This window comes from Camelus bactrianus, chromosome 12 (genome assembly GCF_048773025.1).
Source record: "Camelus bactrianus isolate YW-2024 breed Bactrian camel chromosome 12, ASM4877302v1, whole genome shotgun sequence".
Lineage (NCBI taxonomy): Eukaryota > Metazoa > Chordata > Mammalia > Artiodactyla > Camelidae > Camelus > Camelus bactrianus.
In genome coordinates, this window is record NC_133550.1 from 17368521 (window position 1) to 17385497 (window position 16977).

The window sequence follows — 16977 nt, forward strand, 5'->3', positions numbered from 1 at the left end:
TGCAGGGAGAGGGCTAGAGAGCTGCCCAGCCTGGGTCCTCCCCCAGTATTTTTATTCACACATTCTTCCTTAACCCTTAGAGAGCTGGGCAAGTATATGGAGTTAAAAATTGCAACAAATTCTGGACCTTTTGGGCCTGAGGCAGGGACGGTATAAGGCTGTGACTAAGCCTCTTCTCCACCTCCCTAAACAATTCCCTTCTGTGCTGCTGAAAGTTTCCCTCCAGGCCCTGGGCATGAGGGGGTGGGTGAAGGGGTGCCTGGAAGTGTGGTGCCTCTCCCAACTCTGTCCTTTTCCCTTCCCACTCAGTGGGTCCTTTGTGACAGAAAGGAGGCCAGGATACTTCTTTACCTCCTCCAGACTCGGGCCATCCAGTGAGGAGTTTGGCTGCTTAAGCCAACAGACAGAGAACAGGAGCCTGAGGGACTGTGGATGGTGTTTATTAGTGATGACAGTGAGGTGGGGCAGGGTCTTGGGGAGCATGCTCTGTAGGTCACACACTAGAGCCGTAAGTCAAGGGTAGCCGGGTAGATGGGCCTCTGGGGACTGTCCACGGGATCCTATCTCTCCCCGGGATCCTATCTCTCCCCATCTAACCCTAACTTAACAAGCAGCAGCTATGGATCAGGGAATAAAGTCAGGCCCATATTCCCCAGGAGGCATGAGAGCCAAGAACAGAAATGACAGGATGCAAGAGCAAAAGAATGAGGGGGGCAAGGAGGCCCCCGAAGCTGTCCATACATTCTCCGCTACACACGCCTTCCCTTCCCAAACCCCTAATCCAGGCTGGCTCCCTTCCGCCATTTGGCTTGACCCTGTTCCTGGTCCCTGGTCCTTTCAGGTGTTAAGAAGCTTCCTGGCAGGTGAGGAGAGCCCTTCCCTTCAAGAGCTTCAGCTGTAAGGCCTTTGGCCCTAGCCTAGCCTGCCTGTGCTCCAGCCTGTGTGGATGTCCCACCCCAGCTGATGGATGGGAGTGCCACCCTGTTGGGCTTTGATTGTCTCATTTCTAATGTGTGGCAGTGAGGTGAGTGGAGGCCCTCAGACCCCAAAGCACAACCCCTGAGTCTCTTGACTGTTAGGATTACACCTGCTCAGGGACCTTGTTTCTTCCTCAGGCCGTGCTGCCCACACCCCCACCCTCTAGTCACTTTGAGGGGGCATCCCTTCCCTGAGTCTGGTGGGAAGGCCCCTGCTAAGGGGATCCTGGCCTGAGGGCACTGCCCAGTGGGGCAGCTTCTTGTGCAGGAGGAGAGGAAGGTGCCAGGGGTGCAGCACACACAGCTAGTACCTGGAATGGGAGGCTTGGGGGGGTCACTGCTTCTCCCAGACTGCAGGCAGCCCTGGAGCTGGGGCCGGGCAGGGGGTTTTAGGGGCTGAGCCTAGTGCCAGCCTAATGCCAGTCTAACTCCAACCTGCCTGGAGCGGGCGCCCCAGCCAGCTGTGCCTGTGCCTGCCAGGGTAGGGCAGCCGGAGGCTGTCAGTAGCTATCCTTGGGCCAGGGCCGGTTGCGCTGCCAGTTCCGGTCACTGTGGTTGTGCTCCGAGTCCTGGGCGAGGAGCCGGTCTTGGGGGTCGTGTCCATTTGCACTAGGCAGCCCGGAGGTGTGCTGGCGGTGAGGCTGGTACAGGTCCTGGTAGGCATCTGCATAGTCCTCCTCCAGGTGGCGGGAGCTACGCTGTGAAGATCCTGTCCAGGCTTGGCGGGAGCTCTCGCTGGCCTCATCTGAGGGCATCAAGCTGTCCCGCTCAAGGGGTGAGTGCTCCTCACCACGCTCCCCTAGCAGCTGCTGGTTCTGGGGGCAACAACAGCTTGAAGTGAGGCAGTGCAGACCTCGCCCTGGCCTCCCTTCCACCTCTAATAGGGTGGGGGATACTCCCCCTCAACTCAGTCCCTGGGTACAGCAAATAGTGCAAGGAAGGAGAAGCATACAGGAGCATTCTTCCACCTCAGACGTGGAAAACTGGTGCTTTTGACTCTTGCAAAATTCAGGCTCTGACTTCAAGACAGGCTAGGAGAACGGTTTGGAGAGTGTGTCTCTTTTGAGTCCTAGAAAGGTGGCCTCTGATGACCCATCTCATTGCTTTATTCCCCTCTCATCAGGAAGTGCCTTCGCCCATCTGCTCTAGCTCTGCACAGCAGAGCTGAGTTCTCTGATCCTTTGGCCTTCAAACTGGAGGCCAAGGATGATGCTCTGGGCAGGGAGGGGCGCTGCCTTGGCTGGCTTAGCCTGAGCATCTGTGCCTATTGGAAATGGTTACCTGAAGTCCAGGTATGGCACTGGGAGGGCCCAGAAGTCCAGGGCTGGGGGCTGGGTGGTGGGTAGCCCTCCAGTAAACCTCCAGGTACTCAGCCAGGTGCTCACAGGCATCCTCCAGCTGGTTCTCATCCAGAATTACATCAAATGACTCCTGCAGGGAGGGGAAAGGGGAAATGTTGGCTTTTTCTCAGCAGCAGTCCCCCATCTATCTCCGTCACTTCCCCAACCCTGGGAGAGCAAGAGTTGGGCACAGGAGTAGCTGCCCAGGCACTCACTGGTGGGCACTGAACAAGTTTATCATATGCCATCATCTGTACAGTCAGGTGCTTCATCTGTGACTTCCCCCGGGAGCGGATGAGACGCTGGAGTACCTGAGGGAAAAGGGCAGAGCTGGGCCTAGAAAGAACTGTGCTTGTGGTACAGCATGAGGAGCAGGCGACGATGACTCAGAGTTGTGCTAAGTAAGGGGTAGGCAGGGAAAGGGAATCGGTCCCTGCGGGCAGGAACCAAGCAGAGTTGTACTGCATTCTAGGAGGGTAGCCTTCTCCATCACCGCTGCTGACTTACCTTCGGTGACGATACTTTGACAAAGACGATGATGGGGGCCAGTGAGGTCTTGGCCAGCTGTGCTGGGTGGTTGATGGTGTCAGCATCCAACACTACTAGCTGCAGGGATTTGGCCAGCTCGAAAATGCGCTCGATCTCACTCTGTACTTCAGCTATGGAGGGAGCCAGCGAGCCGCAATGCTCACCAGTGGCTCCACCCACTTCTTACTCTGACAGGGTTTTGGGGCCTCCCAAATGTGGATGGGAAGGAACTGGAGGGAGAGGGTGTTCATCAGGGCCTGGGCAGGCAGAGGGAATTGAGGAGACTGGGGTCGGTTCTTGCCAATCCTGGGGCAAGTGGAAGGGGTTGGGCAGGAATGCAGGTTGTTGGAGGATGGTCTCACTAATGCTCGAGTAGGCAGAGGAGAAGGAGATGGGGGCTCCTCACCAATGCTGGAGCGGGCAGAGGAACGCTCAATGATGGTCCTCTTGCCAGGATTATTGAGCACAGATCTCTTTGCCAGTGAGAGGTCGGCTGTGACTCGGGTGATGGAGATCCTGGGTCGGGGTGGAGGAGCACAGCCCACCTCTAAATTTCAAGCCTAGCCCCCTCCTTACCCAGGTCCTGCCAACTTTCACTTTAGAGAAGACTTTGCTACAGGCATCTGGAAGAAGGCAATGGTTTCTCCTTGGTTCTCATGCCACCCCAGGTCAGGGCAGCTTACCTGCCATCAAACCTATGTTTGAGGAAGTCAAAGAGGGCCTTCTGCATCATGTCTGTGACCTAGGTGGGAGGGGTGAGAGGAAAGGCGTGGAACTGACTGAGGCCCCTCTTGGAGGGAAGCAGCATCCTGTGGAGCCCACCCGCTCCACATGAAGACCTTGATGAGGGGGCCTGTGGGGAGGGACATCCCCTCCCACCGTTCCTGGGCCCCTCCTGTGGTGGGCTTGGTGGAGGTGACTCTGGGGTCAGGGACTTCCTCTTACCTCATAACCTTTGAGAGAGGGTCCCACCAGCACCACAGGCCGCATGGAGGGCACCACATCATATGGGGGAACATGTTCCGCCTGCAGAATTGACCTGAGGTCAGGCAAAGTCATGGCTGTGTGTCCTGCCCTTCACCTGACTGGGGGTGGGGCAGATTCAGAAGTTCTAGGCTCCCTCCCCTCTGTGTTCTCCTGCCCCTCCAACAATGACTGCCCAGAAACCTGTCCCCAAGGCCAGAGCCATGAGCCCCCCAAGCCCAGGTCCCTTCCTTGACTCACCTGCTTTTGCTTCTGCTTGGCTTTTTGGAAAAGGAAATAAAAGATTAAAGTTGGTGAAGAGGGGAAAGGCCCTGCGGGCACGGTATTCCCTTCCCCAGAGGAGACCCTGGGCTTCTCCCAGCTCCAACCCCTTCCCACACTGTTCACCTGGGAGACTCTCCCTTCCCCTGTGTCTCAGTTTCCCACCTACCCAAGATGGGTGGGTTGAGGGGAGGCTACCTAGAGATGGAGGAGGGGAGCGTCGGTTGCCAATGTCACTCAGGCTGGAGGGGTTCCCAGATCTCCTGAGAGCAGAAAGAGAGGTCAGTAAGTGTCTGTGTGTCTGTGCTACACATCATTTAATAGCTGGATACATTTCCTTATCTTTTAGCTAGTGAGGGAAGTATGTGTGACATATGAGCATTTGCGTGTATGCATTTGTATCTGTGCGGTGAAAATGTGCACACTGCGTGTATTTGTGGGGGGATAACGTGTTGCCTGTGTGGTGATGTGGACCATGGGTAAAGTGCATGCACACCTCTGGGGTGTGTGTTTCTTGAGTCACAGCCCTGTGCTTACCTGGCCTTCTGCTCCTGCTTGAGCCGGATGCTCTCCAGACGTTGGGGGCTGGGGATGAAGGCGATGTCTCCACCCTCTTTCACCAGCCGCCCGATCCACCAGTCATTACTGTACTTCTAGGGGTGGGGTGGAGCAAAAGAGGTGGTGAGAGGAGGCCGCCCAGGCCCAGGCCTCAGTCCCGGCTTTTTGGTGTGAAGGAGTCAGGGAGCCATTCAGAGAGCTGATCTGAGGAAGGCAGCACAAGCGGCAGAGTCAGGGTCGGGGGCAGAAGGTGCCCGAAGGCAGAGCAGCCAGGTTTGAGGCCCCCAAGATTTCGGTGTGAGGCATCATGGCTGTCACAAGGAACCTAAGAGGCAACTAATCTCACTGCTTCCTTTACAGATCTGGAGATTGAGGCCCAAGCCAGGTCTCAGGAAGATGGAGACCCTGGGGATTAGGTCTTGCATGTGAGGGGTGTGCCGGGGTGTGTTAAGGATTAGAGTTGAGGAATTTGGGGAACTGTTTATAACTGAGGACTGAAGCAAGAGGCATGGGAACTGGGTCAAGAGTGGAGAAATAGACATTAAATGCTTTCTATTTGGAGGGAATTGCTCACCTCTTTAATGTGAAGAAAGTCTTTGGCCTCAAAGTTGACTCCAGAGCCCTGGACTGGGCACTCCTCGTCCAGTACGCCACAGTAGCTGACATTGGTCCTCACAGCAAATGCCACGGGTTTGTGCTAGAGAAGTTGACCATAGGTGCAAATGAGGGGCGCTTCAGAGTTCCCCTTCCAGTGCCCCATCAGCCTGCCCATCACACACATGCTCTTGCACACTCATGCACATCCTGCCCGTTGACCCCTTGAGACTTAGGACCTAGCACAAGTTTCCACCCAGCCTGGCCTGGCCTGCCCCCAGCCCGCAAGATGATACCTTGGCCCTTTCAAGCTGCTGCTGAGCCTGGCTCTCCACTTCACGCCGGGCACTCTCCCGGTCCTCCTCCAGGGAGACGTCTGAGTCCAGAGATGGGCGGCTGGTATAGGAGTCAGCTGAACCCTGGCATAGGGGAGACGCTGTGACCCCTGGGCTCAGGTGTGAAGGGCACTACAGAGGCACCTCCAAACCCTACAGTGGTGTCTCCACTAACCTTGGCCTCTCCATCTCCACGGGGGCAGCTGACCCCACCAGTTCCTCCTATCTCCCCGAGAAACATCCCAGTGCCTCTAGGGCTGCAGAAAAGCCAGCCTAACCCATGTGTGCTACGATCTGGACCCTTCCTCCCTAAACCTATTAATACTGCACCTTTGAACACAGCCTTCACTTCCCTCCTTCCTCCCTTTTCTCCCCTTGACCATGTCCTCCAAGACAGAGGGAAGGGAGATGTGTTGAAGATGATATATTGGAGATGATTTGGAATCTTGCGAGTCCAGAAGACCTAGCCCTCTTGTTCACAACAGCCTGCAAAGCAGCCTGGATGTTATCCCTTTAAAATGCCTGACAGGAGCACAGCCAGCCAGGTACGGTCAAGAAACATTGGTTGGCATGACACTAGCCCTGAGTGTCAGGATACAGCTACCCACCCTCTTCGATCTCATCTCCCCCAGGCCCTACCCTTCCAGGGTGAAGAGGAGGACACAGGGCTCCCAACTCCTGAAAGTTACTTCCTCCCTACTCTCCCCGCCTCCACCTACTTCTTTCCTCTCACACCTGCTGGAACAACTAGCAGCAAACAAGACAAACTGAGAAGGCAACACAAAGCTATCTCCTTGGGCCCAGGTGAGGCTGGACCACGCCTACCACCTGGCCTATGTCTCCCCACCCCTTGCCCAAGGGGATATCAGCCCTGGAGGAAGGCCACGTGGGTCCCTGGCAACCCAGCCAGGAGCAACCCTGGGGATGCTGGGGTGGGTCTTTGGTAACCTTAGCCAGGAGAGTGAGTCTGCTCACAGCAAGGATCTTTGGGCAATGAGGGTACATTTGGAGGGTCACAGAGCTCACCTTTAAGGCCATGAGGGAGATGCGAAACTGAACAAGGGAAGCTGGACCTTAGGACAGGAGGACAGAAGGCAGGATATCTGTGCTTCCCCCTCAGTCTAGGGAAAAGGGAGTCTTTTGTTTCCTGCTTTAGTTTCCCCTCTTTATGGGCAGAAGCCTGAAGTGATCCTTCCAGCAATTCTGAGATGCAGGTGGCACAGGTAAGGCAGGAGCCTAGATAAAGGGTCCACTTGGTAATGTGTGCATGTGTGTTTAGGAAAGGGAGTTTAGTAGAATGTTCTCTGAGGAACATGCCTTCAAGCCCACTGTGCATGACCACCTACAGAAGGCAGCAGAGGCCAGGCTCCGGGTGGGGAAGACAAACTCACACACCTGCTGTTGGCCACGCCCTCTGGCCCAGCCCCACCATGGGCTAGAGGGCTGGTCAGCCTGATGGCAGCCCATGTCCTAGAGCGTAAGCGCAACACAATTGTCTGTGGGAGACCAAAGGCATGAAGATAGCACAAGGTGGGGGGGGGTGTCTTCCATTATTATATAGAGAATGTTCCCCATCTCTCTTGAGAACTTGAGGCTAGCTTGGCAGCAGGATAATGAGCAACTGAACCCCAGGAAGAACCTTTGCACCATCAGTAGAGTGGGGTCCTCCTTCCAGGGTCTTGGGGACAAGAGATACCTCTGTGGCAAATGGCTGGCTGAAGTGAATAGGGGCCAACAGGCTGGGAGGCAGGAGGCCAAGTAGAATGACCACTCACTTTAATACGTAATATCAGATGCTTCCTAGATGTCCAGACCCGTACTGGGAGAGGAGTCTGACCTTTACTCTCTGTTCTCCAGGCTCTCAGCCTAATTTAGTAACCTTCATGTCCTTGCCTGGGACACCTGGGTTACCTGGCCTCTCCCCCTAGGATGTGAATGATGGGATCTCTTCCTAAATGTCTAATGAGTGTGCTCGGAATGGAATCCCCTCTCCATTACGCCGGAGTCTCTCAAGCTCTGGTATCACTCAGGGAAGCCAGTCAGGGCTGCCCTGCCAAACGTACTCTGGGGTCTCACCTCTCCCACCTCCTGTTATGCCAAAACAGCTAGAGGCTCAGTACTCTGGAGCTGCCAGGAGTTGGCACCGTGCCCTGGTGGTGCCCCCCTCGCCTGGTGAGTGTGTGGGCAGGCTGCAGCTCCACTCTTGCCTGGCACGGGGGAAGGAGAGGAGGGAGATGAGCCGTTGGATTTATTTAGAGCCTGATTTCCCTCCTACTGCTTCAGAGGGGGCCTCAGGGAGAGCAAGGAGCCAGCTGAGAGAAGGGGAAGTGGGGGAGGGTGATCCAGGAACCAGAGGGGCTGGGGGGTGAGTGATGGGTTAGCAGGCTGCCCCCTCACACCATCCACATGTCGATCTTTACCTTCCAACAACCCCTGCTTTCTCAACCAGGGACAGGAAGAACCTTCTAGGGCCCTCCAGCCCCACAGAGAGGTTCATTTTCCAGCTCACCTTGGCACCCTGGGCCGTGCCAGCTGTCCCTTCAACTGTCAGAAAGCGGTGTCCACCAGAGCCTTGAAAATCATCTGCTCTAGCAGCAGTGTAATTAGCCCCAGAGGCCCAATGGGGAACTGGGCCCAGCAGGAGCCCAGTCCGGAGAAGGACTGACAGCGGCCTATTCGCCGGAGAACTCATCTATCCTGGGCTTGGCAGCAGGAGAGGGGAGAAGACTCAAACACTCCCCTCTAGGCCCTGGAGTACTCCTCCCTCCTTACCTATCAGGGACCCCTTCAAGCCATCTCGTTGCTCTCATAAGGAGACATTCTTGCCTCCTTAAATGTTTGAGAGAAGGGACTAAGAAGCTGCTGCCCATCCTTGCCCCATCTTTCCAGGCACTCTCCCTGCTCTCTGAGCTCCGGGAATCACTGCCTAATGAGCTGATTTGTCTCAGTGGGTCAGGAGATAAAAGGAAAGAGGAGAATTAAATATTTATCAGTTGCCTGGTTCTCTGAGCAAAGAGCTTCCTCTCCATCCCCAGGCTCTCAGTTCCTCTGGCCTCACCTCCAGGTCCTCCATGCTGAGCAGGAGCTCAGGATGCCTGCTGCTCTGAAGATGCCTCAGCAGGAGGAGTGGAATGGATGGGGCTCAGTCAGCTGGCCCACCCATGTGCAGGGTGCCCAGTTTTCAGCCTAGGGGAGAAGCCGGGCTAAAGACACGGTGAGGAGATAAGGCAACGCTCAGATGGACAGCAGAAGGGGATAATGGAGGTCCTCAAGTTTTATGATCCTTCTTTCCGAAGAGGCTGGGATCGGATTTTCTGCTGTTCTCCAGGCTCCCTAATTTGTCCTTTACTTGAGGCACAGGAGGTCTGGATTGGCTCCCTCTGCAAGAGCCCCAGCTTCCGCTATAGCTGTCGTGTTCAGACCCCACAAATCCTCCCTTGGGAACTCCGGGCATTGAGGGAGGCCTCTCTAAAGCCTCTGTGCCCTCAGCCTCGAGCCCCTCCTCCCTCTACCCTTCTGTCTTGGGCTGTGGAGCCACCTGCTCCGAGCTCTTTCGCTACGCTAGCCCCTCTTTGCACACCCGAAGCCCCCTGCTCTAGGGCTGGGGCGATGGGGACCCTCTAGCATGAAAAACCCATCTCCCCACTTTCCTGGAGCGCCCCCCTACACGCCTGCCCCGTCACAGAGGCGTTTTTCAAAGTCCTGAACTGGGGGAAGGGTCCGAGGGAGAGGATGTCACCCCAACTTCCCCACCCCCACCCTCCCCGTGGGCACTCACCGCCTCCGAGTCCTCAAACCCGGGCACGTAGGAGTCGTCATACATGGGGGAGTCCAGGTGGGGGGAAGCGAGCGGCGCCGGGGGCGGGAGCGGCCCGGAGGCAGAGGCGAGGACAGCGGGCCGCGCCCGGGAGATGCCACTGAGCCCCGCAGCCCTGCGGGCGGCGGCGGAGAGCGAGAGAGCGCGAAGGAGCGAGCGAGCCGCGAAGACCAGCTGCTCCGAGCTCAAATCACCGCTCCCCCCCCACCCCGCAAACCCTGCCGGTCCCACCCCGAGCGCGGCTGAGGAATCTGGCGCCGGCTCCTACAACAATAGTGCCCGCCCACCTGACCCCCCCTCTCCCTGCGAGCGGGCGGGGGCGGCGGCGGGGGGCGCCGGCCACGGGGGGAGCCGGAGACCCGGCCGGGAGAGGGTGGCCGACGGGCGCTGGGTATAAGGTGGGTCCCCAGGCACCTATAGGGCAGAGGGGCGGCGGGAAGGAAGGGGAGAAGAGACTGCGGGCGGGGCGGATCCAGGCTTGAAGGAGGCGGGGCGAGGAGAGATGCGGAGACAGAGACGCTCGGCAACCCAGGAAATACTCCGCCGGGAAACAAAGGGCTGGAGCGGGGGAGGGGAGGGGGCGCCGCGGAGACGAGACCCAGCGGAGGAAGGAGAGGGCGCAGGTTACGCGAAGGCGGGGGCCAGAGAAAGGAGGGACGGAGACAGAGGGAGGAAGGGGGGAGGCAGGAAAGTGGGGAGATTTGGGGATACCGAGGAGGCGGGGCGGGGGCGAGCGGCAGACGGGGGAGGGGCGGCAGGTGTGAGGACGGCGTGTCTGGGCCCTGGCGGCCCGGGAGACTCCAAAATCAAACCCCGCTGTGGTAGTGGAGAGAAATGGGTTTAGGGACCCCAGGCCAATGCCAAGAAAGTAGCCCCTGCTCCCCCCTCCCCCGGCTCTCGGCCCCCTCACTCCTGGGACCCTTGCAGCAAAGGGCCTTGTTGCCCAACCCGTGCGAAGGGTGAGGTTTTGGGTCCGGCCACCCCACACCTGTTGCGCGGGCAGATTTCATCCTAGTCTGGCCAGGATGGGGGTTCCCTTCCTCACTTCTTTGCCAAGGACTGTGCCAGGCATTGCCAAGGCATCCGTGGAAACCGGCGGAGGGAGGGGCTGTTTTAGGCAAGCCTAAAAGGAGGAGGAAAGGAACCAGAGAGCGGAGGTAAGGGGATTGTTGTGTCTGGGACAGAAGGTGCGATCCTGGCCACACGGGTTGGGAGAGGAAGAGCAAGTCTCCGCAGAGTCACTATTGTAAGGCAAGATGCCCTCTTTAGCAAAAGGATGGGGGTGGGGTGGGATGGCCGGTATCCCGATTGGAGCCACCTGTACCAATCAGTCTCTTTCAAAGGGGCACTAACGTTTGAGATTAGAGACGGAGAAGCAGTACTTATCTTCAGGAAACTTTCTCAGAGAACCACCTATCTGAGCTCCCTCCTTTTTTCATGTCCTGAGCAAAATTATTCCTTTGAATTTTGATTGCCTACCTACCTTCTTTCCCTCTCACCCCCAGGGGGATGTGAGATACACAGAGGGTTACACTTGGAGAGCTTCGGAGCTCAGTCCTTCGCCGTTCCCAGTGTCTCACACTCAGGAGGGTGAATCAGAAATTTGCTCATCCCCTTACCTTCCTGGGCTACAAGGGAATTAGAAAACCAAAACTTTGACAGGGTTTGATGAGATCTGTAGTAGGGAAGCACTCTGTACGGGAGAGAGGAAGACCACCCAAACCACCTGGCTCCCACTTCTTTCACTGGTTCGTGTTCCCTTGGCAAGAGAAAGAGAAGGGGCCTCATCTTAAGACCGTCTTTAGTCTGCCTTTAGTCTGCCACCACCCTGTTTGAGTGGTGCAGTCCAGCCCTGCCCAAATTCATCCTCCTGCTGAATTTGGCAAACAACTTTGTTGGAGCCCTGTGGCTCACTATTGAGGGAGACAGTCCTTTTTCACAGTTCCCACTCCTGAGTCCAGCACCATTTGGGAGTTGGTTATATGTTGGATTCCTCTGTATTGGAAGATCCCAGACACTCTGTCGTCTCACTTTGTGCCCTCTCCCAGTCTCTTAGTATTCCTTATATCATATTATTCTGTCTCTTTGTCCTGTTCAGTCATTCTGTCTCTTATGCTATTCAGTTCCTTCTGTCCTTCCAGAGAAGCAGAAAGAAGGCATGAAATGTGAAAGAATAAGACCCTCAGGGTGCTCTCTCTTGGGAGATGATTCTAAACAAGACAGCTGCTGGGGCATCTACTTCTCTCCCCATCTGAATTTACTCCCCTGGCCTCTCCTTTTGGGACTCCCTCCACCATCAGGGTGTCCTGGGGACTGTAGGTAACAGTGGATCTGCCATCAACTTCACTCATTAGTCACACACCTTGTTCTCTTCATCCCCATCTGGGATGGTAGTGCCTAAGTCTGCTCATGAAGCAAGCATTGCCATGCCAACCACCTCCAGGAGACGTGTACAAGTTTCTCATACCTGGGCCCATCGCCTGGGTCTTTCAGAAGCTTCACAGCCTCTCTCCCTCATTCCCTTATCTCTGCCCCCTTCCATTTCCTGCCTCACCCACCACCTGCCCGCTCCAGTTCTCATGGCAACCTATTGACTTCCTGTCCTGTAACAAGACGTGTGCCTGTCAATCTACACATGGTCCCTAACCCTTTGTTTTTCCCAGGAGGAGCATAGAGAGCTGAGGGCGGGGCGCGGGGGAGAGGGGGATAAAGATTGGAGGAGAGGATTCCTCCTGTTCTCTTTCTAGGAGAGAGCAGTTAGACTGGCAGCTGGCAGATACCCAAGGCATGGAAGCAGGACATGTGGTGGGGGGCGAGCCTGAATAACCAGGTTTGGGAGTTGGAATTCTTGGGAGCTTCTGGAATACATTCTAGCTTCTCCTAAAAGTGCACTTAGGAAGCTAGGAAGATCTCAATCTCTGAGCATCAAATGGGGAAACTGAGGCAGGAACTAGGATCTCTGGGAAGTCCTCCCCAGCAGTATTTAAGATCTGGATAAAACCAAAGCCCCTAGCATCCTAGCTGCTGGGCTGCCCCAGGGAGTGGCATCAGGGGAGGTTGGCAGAGCACCACCCCCCATATCTAGCCTCTTTTCTGGTTCCTCAGACAGCCCTCCGCTCCCATTTCCCAGTCCCAGTGCTTAGAAGCTGCTAGCTCTGGCTGCTCCCTCCTTTCCTACCTGCCTCATCTACCCTTAGCCTCACCTCCTTGGCCTCCCTCCCTCCCCATCACTGCAGTCTCCCCCAAATGCCAGCCCTCTTCCTAGCTCTCCTCCGACCCACTGGGGTGTGTTAACGGGATTTTCTCCCACCCACTGGGGAGGGGGCCCCCGCGTTTACCTCATTCAGCAGGAAGGTTGCACTGGAGTCAGAAAAAGACATAGACCGGGCTGGCGGCCTCTCCCCCTTCCCCGGGCCAGGGGCTCCGAGGCGGGAACAGGACCCAGCCGCTGCTCTGCACACTGGCTCCCGCCTGCACGCCTGGTCTCGCCCCACGCCCGCCGGGCTCCAACGCCTGCTCCCTTCCCTCTCTCCGGGTTCCCTCCCCCTTCCTCCCTCCCTCCCTCTCTCCCTCCCTCTCTCTCTCTCTCTCTCTCTCCCCCCCTCTCTCTCCTTCCCTCCCCCTCCCCCTCCCTTTCTCGCCGCCTCTGTCATTCTCTCCCTCCTCTGTCGCCTTTCAGTCCTGCTCTCTACGTTTCCATCTCTGCCTCCTCTCTACGGTTCCTTTTCCCTGTTTATCTGGGTGCCTTCCACTGTCCTTCCATCCCCATATCTTGCCTACCTTCTCCGACACCCCCCGCCTCCCTTCCTCCTCAACCCGCTCCCCAGAAAAGGGACTCTGGAGCTCCCACCGCCGCAGGCAGAAGGCGGGAGTAGCTCAAGGGCTGCCCAGGCTCCAGAGCTTTAAGGCGGAAGGTTCCGCTCCCTCCTGGCCCCAGCTCTGTGCGCCCGGCGCCCATCCTCCAGCGCCCGAGGAAGAAAGGCGCTTCGGTCCCAGCGACGGCTTCGACCCGTCCTCAGCAGAGGAAAGGATCGAAAAGGACTATTGCTCGTGTACGCCTCGCTTGCCCCAGCGTCAAGCCCTCCTTCTGGGTTCCGGGGAAACCACGCCCACGCACCCGCCCCAGGCCCAGACCCGGTGGCTCCTACGGGATCCAACTGGAGAGAACCCAGCCGGGATGCACCCGGCGCCTGGGGAGCCTCTTCTGTAATTCCTCTCTTCTGGGTTCTGGGGCCGCGGGACTCCGCCCGCGAAGGCGAAGCGCGAGGTGAAGCGAGGTGGCTCCCCCACCCGCTGCAGCGCCCCCTGGGCTCACTCGCCGGCGGCCGCACACACCCTCCAGGAGGCGGCACCCGTCCCGGGGTCCCGTCTGTTGACCAGCAGGGGTCCGGCCCTGCCAGCAGGAGGCGCTGTCTTGGTCAGAGCAGAGGCGGCGCAACCCAGACCCCCGCCGAAGCCCAAGACAAATCTCTCTCCCCTATCCTCTTCGTGGTCCCACCTCCATACCCCTAGTATGGGACTCCCCACCGGGGCTCCTTTGAGATCTTTGGCCATTCTGGAGCCTTTGGCCGCTCCTACCTCCATCCTGGTTTCCAGGGGCGCCCCCGCCGAGCCCGGCAGCGTCCCGGCCCGGCCTAGGCAGCGGGGAGTACGAAGTCGCGGGGCTGTTCCTCGGGTCAGTACCCTCTCCCGTCCCCTTCGGCAGGCACGTCAAATAGGACAAGCCCAAGTTCTGGCGGGGGAAGGGGGGTGCGGGGGTGTAGACCCAGCCAGCTCTCTCCCTGAACCTTTCTGAGCGGATCAGCTTCTCATTGGTCCCTCCACACCCCCAATTTCCTCAGTCTGGACTCTTCGCTATACTAAAGACGGAGGCTGGAGGGGAGGGAGGGGGTGGCTGACCCCCTTGCGGAGACAGACACACCCTGAGGCGAGACGACCGGAGTCCCCAACTTCCCCCTCGGCATCACTTTAGAACTCTTCCCTTTCAAATCAAGGGCATTCCACCGTCCCCCCAAGGCCCTTCTTTTAATTCCCTTCCCCTGGGGGTTCCCAGAACCCCTCCCCTCAATCCTCAGTCCCTAAGGATCTTGGAAGACTTCCCTCCCTCTCTGTTCAGCTGACCCTGCTCTTGCCCCTATTCCAGAGGGAGCTAAATTGGGGGAGAATCAGTTCTCCTCTCTCCACCCCCAGCTCCTCCTCAGGCTTAACCTGGAAAGTGCTTTGGAAGGGCGCCTCCTCCACTCCATCTGTGGTCTAGTCCAGTGGGCCCTGGATCCTCTACCACCCACTTACCCCCAAGTTACTCAGCTTCAACTATTCAGAGGAGATAAAGAGGCTGTGTGTGTGTGTGTGTGTGTGTTTAAAATGTGCATAGAGGTTTTTATGTTTTTTGTTTTGTTTTGGCTCTAATAGAGGGAGCAGAAGCTTTGCTTTTCATTTGGCCATAAGACCTGGAGGGTGAGAGGCCCCTCCCTACACCCCCGCTGACCACAGCTAATGGACTAGCTCCTCTGGGCCTTGGGGCAGCTTAAGTTTCCATAGGAGAAGGGTGGGGGCGGGGGTGATGGCCAAGGCAAGCAATTGTCCCTGGCTTCCCTCTCCCTCCCTCCCTTCTTCCCTCCCTCCTACCCAAGAACCTATAGCCTAGAACACCACCTCTCTCTCCATCCCTTACTTTAAAATAGAAATATCAATGACTTCTCTCTGAGCCTATCAGAGGGAACCTAGGTGCACAGGGGCAGCTCAGCACCCTTCACTTTTTCTCATTTCCACTCCAGCTGCTGGAGCATGCAGCCCTCTCTTCTGTCACAAAGAGAAGGTAGAACCTCAGAGCTAGAGCTGGAAAGCCCAGACCCCAGGTCCCCAGAGCTGTCCTCTCCCAGCTGCCTCGGTGTGAGGTGACTGGCAGGATTATCCCTCTTGGGCCCTGTCCAGGACCCACACAGTCTTCCTCCCCGCTTTACCCCTGGGTACCCCATCTATGATTCTGACCTCACCGTATCTGGCACCCTGTTAAGAGGGGCCTCTAGCCTGGGTGCACTTCTGTGAGCCATGCTTAGCCTGGCCCCTTCAGGTCCTCAGCTGCAGCCTTCATCCCTGCTCCCTGGAGTCAACTGACCCTCTTCTCTGACCTCCAGGTTGTCAGGACCTCAAGATATTTGGCAGGGTCTCTGCTGGCTCTTTTGACTAGCCTTGTGCAGATACAGCTCTGCACAGGAGGTTGCCCTACTAATCTGGAGTTGGATTTCAGTCCCCACTTGCCTCCCCAGCAAGGCATACCCCACACAACTGTACTTGGTGGTCCTGGCATTGGAAAATCTGTGTACCACAAAAGACAGAGAACAAAGATCACCGTGTCCATCCCTTTGTATCTACTGTACTGAGAGCTTCAGAGAAAGCTCTGTGGAAGTGGTTTCCACAGGGAATCCCCATTGCCAAGTCCAGATATTCCTCTGAGGAAGTTCCTCTAACATCAAACCTCAGTCCCTCCTGCTGCAATCTCTGTCTTCTCTTTCTGGGCTCTGCCTTTGGGCCCATGGTGATATTTGATGCTTTGAGGCACTTTCACGCTCCATCCCCTGACACAGCATTTGCTATAAATATGTCTGAAGAGTTTTTTGCTGACAGTGCCCGGCAAGACTGCACCTTCCTTCCCACATCAGGCCTCTCTAGAGGGACTGGGCTCTCGGCTATGGGCTTCAAGACCCAGCTCTCACCTGCTCTGGGGCCGGCAGTGTGACTGCTCTGTGGACTTGGGGATGCCTTTTCATACCTGAGAAAGAGGGAAGGAAAGAAGGCTGAGCTTCTTCACCCTCATTCTCTTGCTGCCTAGAGTCTGGCTCAGCCTGGCACATAGTAGGTGCTTGATATATGTTTATTTTAGTCTTAGGTCTCAGTTTCCATTGCATGTGATTGGTGATTCCAATTCCACAAAATAAACTAGGGAGAGGAACAAGGCTGGGACATGAGCAGAACTCTAGGGCTGTCCTGGGTGGAGGAAGGGGTGTGAGAGGCAGACTCCCAGGATGGCCTAGGGAATGGGGTGCTGGTCTAGACTTGACCACCTTCTCTCCTTGCTCCTCCCAAACTCTTAACACTTTAGGACTCTGAATCACAGCACTGCCCAAGGGGTCAAATCCTTCGTCCACTCCCACATATTTACAAGCTTTGAAAACATCAGAGGTTTGCCAGAGAAGCTGAGGTTGAAAAGAGATGGGGTGGGGTGGGGAATCCCTGGGAAAAGTCCAGAGACTCAGATTCCAGGCAGGGTGGGAAAAGAGTTCTTCCAGTGGGAGCAGTGGAAGCATCCCAGGGCTTCCAAAAGTTGAAACAGAAGGCCTGGGGCATCCTAATTTAGGGGGTGGGGATGCTGACAAGAGACTGGGGGTGGCCGCAAGAAGGCTCAGGGCCATGAGGGGTAAGGCTGACCCTGATATACAGCTGGAGTGAGTGGGATGTTTGGATGCTTCCTCTCTGCCCCTCTGGCTCAATGTCATTCCTGGGCCCCTTTATCTCTCATAGGACCCCTGAATCAGCCCACATCAGAGCCCCTCTCTAACAAGAAGTAAGGGGGAGAGGTACCA

The 16977-nt window shown here is 56.8% G+C and overlaps 1 protein-coding gene across 8 annotated transcripts; it reads right to left on the bottom strand.

The window, feature by feature from the left end:
• Positions 1 to 424: 424 nt before the first annotated feature.
• Positions 425 to 14116, bottom strand: CACNB3 (calcium voltage-gated channel auxiliary subunit beta 3). 8 transcript variants are annotated; one of them, XM_074374948.1, is made up of 14 exons: positions 12733 to 13870; positions 9356 to 10517; positions 5539 to 5661; positions 5223 to 5345; positions 4628 to 4743; positions 4289 to 4353; positions 4070 to 4089; positions 3791 to 3871; positions 3529 to 3587; positions 3252 to 3361; positions 2825 to 2976; positions 2533 to 2628; positions 2259 to 2408; positions 425 to 1792 (listed from the first exon to the last, which is right to left on the bottom strand). In XM_074374948.1, the coding sequence occupies exons 2-14, from the start codon at positions 9398 to 9400 to the stop codon at positions 1478 to 1480; spliced, it is 1455 nt and encodes a 484-aa protein (XP_074231049.1). In that variant the 5' UTR covers positions 9401 to 10517; positions 12733 to 13870; the 3' UTR covers positions 425 to 1477. The 8 variants fall into 8 exon arrangements, with proteins under 8 accessions (XP_074231049.1, XP_074231047.1, XP_074231048.1 ...); XM_074374946.1 differs by having other exon boundaries at positions 9356 to 11022; XM_074374947.1 differs by lacking the exon at positions 12733 to 13870 and adding an exon at positions 10878 to 12726.
• Between the last annotated feature and the right edge of the window lie 2861 nt (positions 14117 to 16977).